The following is a 7,144-nucleotide window of genomic DNA, read 5'->3' as shown; positions in this document are numbered from 1 at the left end:
ATTACCACTGGGACCACTGTTACCTTAACCCTCCACATCTTCTCGAGCTCTTCTCTGAGCCTTTGGTATTTCTCAAGCTTCTCGTGCTCCTTTTTCCTGATGCTGTGCAGGGTGTACCCCCGCCTCTCGCCCTATGACAGCTGGGATAGGCTCCAGCGCCCCCCGCGACCCTGAAAAGGATAAGCGGAAGCGACTGGATGGATGGATGAATTTCAAATAAGCTCAATGTTTATTGTTTATTGTGCTTTAGTTATTTGTTGGCATTAGTTTATTTGTAAAATGATCCCATGCAATACAATTCTACTGTACTGCATTCTTTTTTGTTCTTTTTATTCATCAGTCATCAATAACAAAGTTTGTTTTGTTTGATTGGGGAATGTATTTTTTTGATTTGTTAGTTTTTGCAAATAAAAAAACTTTTAGTTTTTGTAATTTCTATTTCAGATAACAGAGAAGCATATTTTTAACATACCTGCTGTGTACTGTAAACAGTCGCTTTCAAGCACATTCACAGATCATTATGTTGTGGTTTATGAGCACTAGTGCTAATCATTTAAACAAGTAAAATACTTAAAACGCATTCAAGTATTCTTGACAGAATTGCAGTGTGCAGAAAAGACACTGAGTAAATACTGTATATTTTCTTCTCATGAGTATTATGTCAGTCAGTTTGATCGTCATCATTTTTACAAATGATAGAAAAATATATACCATAATAATACAATAGCTACAATAAATCACACCATGTTCTTAAAAATGGTTGTAAAAGAATCAAACATTTGTCACTAGTGTCCTTATCCTCACACTTCCATATTTTCCTTCTGCCTTAAAAATATGTTTCTGAATAATCAAAACTAAATGAACATGGTCTAGAAGTTCTAAACTAGCTTCAGTATAGCTTTATATATATTTTTTAAACTGCATGTTAATTACACTTTATTTTAAATGATAAGTTAAACTGCTGTTGGACAGTTAGACCTGTGAGTAGTGTCTATAAAATTTCTGTTATTAAAAATAGCTTGGAGCAACATATAATACTATATGTTGGATAGTTTGATTTATGTGATCTGTTCGGGTTGATGTGAGTAAATGAGATGTACATATTTCAGTGCTTTCCTCTTTATGCCTTTAATAATAAAGATTAAAAATGATTTAAAAATGGAGGATTTAGTGTTTAATAACACATTACAGGGGGTTTTTTATGGGTCTTTTTTTTTTTTTTTTTGCATGTGAAAGTTTCTCAAAAAGCAGAAGTACTAATGAGGAGGTTTTTGTCACAGCCTGAATCACTGTGATACGGGTGCAGAAGCAGAGTCATCCCTTGTCTGACAGTAATACACTGCAGAGTCTCCTGTCTCTGCTCGCTTGATAATGAACTGGTAATCAATGTCTGATGAGGATTTAGAGTTGAATCTGTCTGAGGAGAATCCTGTTCCAAAGCTGGGTGAGCTGTCAGAATAATGAAAACTTAGAACATACTGAGGAACCGTTCCAGGAACTTGTTTATACCATCTAACATAATTCCCATCATCTCTCTCTATGTTGCAGTTGAGAACAACTTCTTGACCTGGAGAAACTGTGTGGACAGCAGGTGTTTGGGTCAAAACGATCACTGCATCAACATCTGCCAGGAAACACACAGAAAAAACAGAAGTTTAAAGTTTATCTCTAAATATGGACTAAAAAATGGAATAAGAAGAAGATCTTACACGTTAGAGCAGTAATGAGAGTGCAGAGGATCCACAGCATGTTGTCAGAGTGAAGTGTAAATGATCTTGTTTGTTTAGCGATATGTGAGTAGGAGAAGAGAGCTGGAGCTTATAAAGAGGAGAGGCAAACTAAAGGAGGAGGAGATTCAAGAAGACTACTTTCACTCATAGATTAAATGATTCATGAGCAGTTTCGCATTGTTGTTCACATTGTTTCACATGTTTCTGATTCATATTCATCATTCAGGCTCAAGTCTGTCATAAAATAATATTCTTGAAAAAGTTGTTGTAGCTGTTGGTGTGGCTCTCATTTTGGCCTTCTGTTGCTGTAGCCCATCTGCTTCAAGGTCAGATGTACGGTGCTCCCAAAGATGCTCTTCTGCATAGCTTGTTTTGAAACATTGCACCAAAAACTGCTGCTCGCTGGATATTTTCTAATTTGAGTCCTCCATCCCTGTAAACCCTAAAGATGGTTGTGCAAAAAAATAATCCCGGTACATTAACAGTGTCTGAAATACTCACGCCAGCCTGTCTAACAACAATAACCATCTCACATTTAGTCATCTTTCTTCTTTATTCTGATGATCGGTTTGAACTTCTGCAGTCTGTCTTGACCATATCTAGATATGTACATTGCTAGCTTCAAGTTACTAGATATTAGATATTTGGATCACTATAATAAGCACTGGAACAGGTGTCCCTAATAAAGTGGTTGTTGAATTTATGTACCGTGACTGTACTGGACTATACATTAGTTGGTGCCACGTTCTCAGTTTTTTTTATATTTTCTTTGCCTGCTTTCTGATGCATAGAGTTTCATGAGTAACAATTTGCTTTTCTCCATTACGTTAGTTATGTAACGTTTCCAAAAGTTCCTTCATATTTTATTTCTGAAAAATGTTTGCACTATTAGACCTGCATTAATGCAGAACTGTTTCCAAAGTTAGTAATGTTTTGAGAATTATTTTTTTTTTGATGACTCTGTCTTTATAGGGTGGTGAAAGTTTTACATTTATTCATTATCATGTTTTTTAGAACTGATTGGAAAGTGCTATGACTTTTCTGCTTTGAGAAATGAGCAAAAATTGTTTGAGAAAAACTGCAACACATTATCTGCAGTTGGTGGGTTAACACTGAGTTGCTTGATCTCTCAGTTATCAGGATGTGGAAGAGTGTCAAAAAGCAGAAGTATTAGTGAGGAGGTTTTTGTCACAGTGTAAATCACTGTGATGCGTACTCCTTAACAGAGCTGTCCCATGTCTGACAGTAATAGACTGCAGAGTCTCCCTCCTCCACATTGTTGATGATCAAATGATAATCTGATGTTGACTGATAAGTGGATGTGAATTTTGGAGCAGAGAACCCAGAGCCATAGGTTGGAGAACTAGAGCTATGATGAAACTTCAGCACAAACTGAGGAACTCCTCCTGGAGTCTGTTTATACCACCGAGCAGCACTGCCAGTAACAGTCCCCAGGTTACAGTCCATGGTGGCTGTCTGTCCTTTCCTTACTGATAAAATAGGTTTCTGTGTCAGCACCGTCACACCGCTCACACCTGCAAACAACAATAAGACATGGAGTCATATGAAGCACACTGATATGTGAATCCAGCACCTAAACTAAGATTAGTCTGAAGTATAAATAGGTCTCATACATGTTAGAGCAGCGATGAGAACACAGAGAGTCACCAGCATGTTGACAGTATGAGCTGAGAATGGACTTAGAAAGAGATTGCACTGTCTAAGTACGATGAAGAGAGGAGGTGTGAACCATTTAATATATAACTGAAACTCAGAGAGACTGACAGGAGGAGGAGCTTTAATATTACTTTGTTAATGTCCGTTAGCTGTATTGTTGATGCTATAACAATGACTTTTTTAAAATTATGGATTAGTGTCTTAGTATGTTTGGACAAACACAGAGCAGTACCTAGCCAACCCTCTATGTTTGACCAACTTAAAATTAATGAAATATTTCTAGGTGTGGGCAGCACATTCTTGATACTAAAAAGATGGAGCAATAGATTTAAAATTAGGACACAGTATAAATGTATGAACTTTGAGGAGACAAAAAACAATAATATAAATAAAGAGTTGTTATCAAATAAAATAGCACAAACATATGAATGTTTTTTTTCATGTTTCACTAATTACAAGACAGAATAGTCAAAGTGCTATGCCTTACTACAGATCAATGGCATTATTACATAATCCAAATCACTAAAATAACAGAACTTTTCCTTGAAGTTTCATGAAAGTGGAATGGTTAATGTAGTAGAATATTTTATAAAATATCACTTTATTTAGAAATACATACCCATATGGAAAAGAAATAGTAAAAACTTGCATAAGATGTGGCCTACTTCATATAGTGAATCATATAAGGCTTATATGATTAGTCATGAAAGTGGCCACTTTCTCATTACTTTCATATATTGTATTAATAAGTATCCAAAACATACAAGTTTCATTTATAAATTTTTTCAAGGGATCTTATATCTGTTTTCACTCTTGTATGCTTTTCATACAAGTTTCACACAAGACAGATACAAGATAAGATTTATATATATCTTTTCCATATGGGTAACAACTGAACACAGGGTCCATACAGTATGTACACAAAAAAATTAGCTAATAGAGTCCCAGCTTATATTGTCACCAAGTTGTTTTATTTTCATGAGCAGTTACAGAACCAAAAAGAACGGCTAATCAGTAGATATGGGAGAGGCCCAGCCAACTGGTTGACACTGAAATTTAATTTGGCCTGTCCTCCTGCTTACTTTACTAAGTCATAATAGACTTGAGTAGAATCATTTAATTGATAGCTTAGCTTGATCCACTTGAGGTTGAGGAGTTACACTGAACTCCTCTGGAACCAATATCAATAACCGTATACAGTCTGACCTTAATTCACTCATCAATACCTCAGGATGTATAATGTAATTTATCAGCTTTATTAAATGTAATGTAGAGAATATTTACAGAAAAATATGTCAAGCTTGGATAATTATTGAAAATAAAATGTGTGTGGACAGGTGAAATTGTATATTTAAAGAGAAAAATCATTTAATGTCTACGCTTTTCCTAATTAGAATAGTTTAAACATGTAGAGTGTTACAGAGTGCTGACACTTCTTCATTTACATGTACTGTAAATATAAATAATAAATGAACTCTTGCAGGTGCATCCTGGGAAAAAGGGGATGAAGAAGTAGAGAAGTAATGCTTCACTGACTGACGATGCAAATTAATTCAGGGTCAGAAACATGTAGTTTCACCGTAACTTTGACCTTTATACATTTAAACCTATAAACCCTTGCTCACTAGTGTATAGTTTGTATATTATATAGTGGCAACACATGTTTTTCAAACTGTCATGACACAAGTTTTTCTAACAAAAATCTCTTCAAGCGGCTGGCCCAGGCTCCAAGCCTCAGGTATGGACAGGTTCCTGTACTTCTTAGGCACCTTCTTCATCGCACCTTTCTGCAACTCCACTAACCTCCCTCAGTGCTACCTTGATGTTAGCCTTTAGCCTGCTTCTCCATGGAGGGTACTGCCCCTTGTGGCTGTTCAACTTGTAGATCAGCTTGTTAGTCTCGGTAATGGTAGCTGTAGGTATTGTCCGTAGTGCTGCATTAACATCATCTAGCAGACCTTCTGAGGGTACTTCACGTAGTCTTGGTAACTGGCTACAGGGGATCGAGGTTTCAAACTTGGCCATGATCCTATCTTTCAAGTTAGTTCCTCTCACACTGAACGATCCTTCTCCTATCGCGCTTGGGGCTTGGTACCCAATCTTGGGTGGGGTGATGATATCTCGCCCCTGACCTGGCGTCCTGGCTCCCCACTGCCATAGCATTTATGTTGTACTTCATCAATCTCTAGCTGTGAGAGCAGTCCCTTCTTTCAAATGTTGGAACACTGAACTGCTAGTTGTTTCGCCGTCATTTTGGATGTTGGGTATGGAAGAATCCATAGGTCCCTCATCCTATTCATGTAACCCCTACCGCCAGGGTTACATGGTTGCATACTAGCATTACAACAACCCTATTTTTGTCTCTTGCCCACCGATACCTTCTTGTCAGGGTGCCCTGGTTCCTCAACACACTGATTTTATGTTTTTTGTCTGATTTTACATCAGATGTGTTAAGTATGTCAAAATGAAAAAAAAATAACAGTAAATTCAGACATGTGAGGTTGTGGTGAAAAGAGCGATACCAAACAAGGCAAGATAAATCGTTTTTAAAGGTGAAATATAGAGGTAAAAACAAAAGTAGTCAAAAACAGCCAATTATATCCTTATTTTCTTCACTGAGCTGGGTCACATTCTCAGTTAGAGACTTGACCGAGTCCCACAGTGAGGCATTTTCAGCAGTGAGTGTTCCAGCGGTGCCTGCCGGGGAACTTCTCTAGGAAGATGGCATCTCGTTCTTGGCTGGGGAAGAGGAACTCTCAGCCTTCCTCAGGTCTACAGTATTTAGGCACCCGTCAATGTATCCCTGGAAAGCATCTCCTTGCTGTCCTTTGGAGTGTTGGAAATGATTTTGCCGTCTGTCAAATGTTTGGTGTAAATTAATCTTCAAAAAGTGCTTGTTTAATTCTGAGCCACCGTTGATTTTTTTTCTGCCAAGTACAGTAAGTCTGTCATCACTACAGCATTTTCGTTCTGCTCCTACTCATGGTCTTTCATGACTTTATATAAGATGGTGCTGTTGCCACAGTAGAGAAAATCCTTCCAACATGTACCATTTTCATTTACAGGTGTAAATGATGTCTCTGTCAATCGGTGCAGCATGTCACTGCTCAGTGGCACAGAGTCATGTGAGCATGGTGCAACTAAACACAGAACAACATGTTGTGCTTTGCCCTTCCTCGGCATGTGCAGGCGATGGGCAAAGCGTGACTGCCTGCATGAGAAGACCAGACAAAGGAAAAGGAAAGGATGAAAGTAAAGTATCAATACTATTGATATCAGATCAATCTGCCGACCCCTTGTCTGTGTATTATTTGATGCGTAGTGTAGTTAGTAAAAGTGGAAATAAATAAGTGAAAATCAAAAACAGCAATTTTTTGTTTGTAAATTCATTATATGCAGCTGGAGATATTACACTGAGTATACTTGACAGCGCTGTGATCAGTATAGAGTCTAAAAAAGCAGAAGGAAAAGTAAGAGGTTTTTGTCACAGTGTAAATCACTATGATACATCCTCTTTGGCAGAGTCGTCCCATGTCTCACAGTAATAGACTGCAGAGTCTCCCTCCTCCACATTCTTGATGATCAAATGATAATCTGTTGTTGACTGATGAGTGGATGTGAATTTTGGAGAGGAGAACCCAGAGCCATAGTCTGGAGAACTATCGCTATGATAAAAATACAGCACATACTGAGGAACTCCTCCAGGAATCTGTTTATACCAAAAGGCACCAGTGTCA

At 37.6% G+C, this 7,144-nt stretch overlaps 1 gene segment (V, D, J or C); it reads right to left on the bottom strand.

Moving 5' to 3' along the window:
- Positions 1 to 1,776, bottom strand: part of LOC102201075 (Ig lambda chain V-I region BL2-like) — a 75,277-nt gene extending 73,501 nt beyond the window's left edge. The window contains 2 exon segments of the V gene segment in view: positions 1,299 to 1,624; positions 1,710 to 1,776. Coding sequence covers positions 1,299 to 1,624; positions 1,710 to 1,749 — 366 coding nt within the window.
- Between the last annotated feature and the right edge of the window lie 5,368 nt (positions 1,777 to 7,144).

This window comes from Pundamilia nyererei, unplaced genomic scaffold, assembly GCF_000239375.1.
Source record: "Pundamilia nyererei isolate P.nyererei 1_Seehausen unplaced genomic scaffold, PunNye1.0 scaffold00158, whole genome shotgun sequence".
NCBI lineage: Eukaryota > Metazoa > Chordata > Actinopteri > Cichliformes > Cichlidae > Pundamilia > Pundamilia nyererei.
This window is presented reverse-complemented; position numbering and strand designations above follow the sequence as displayed.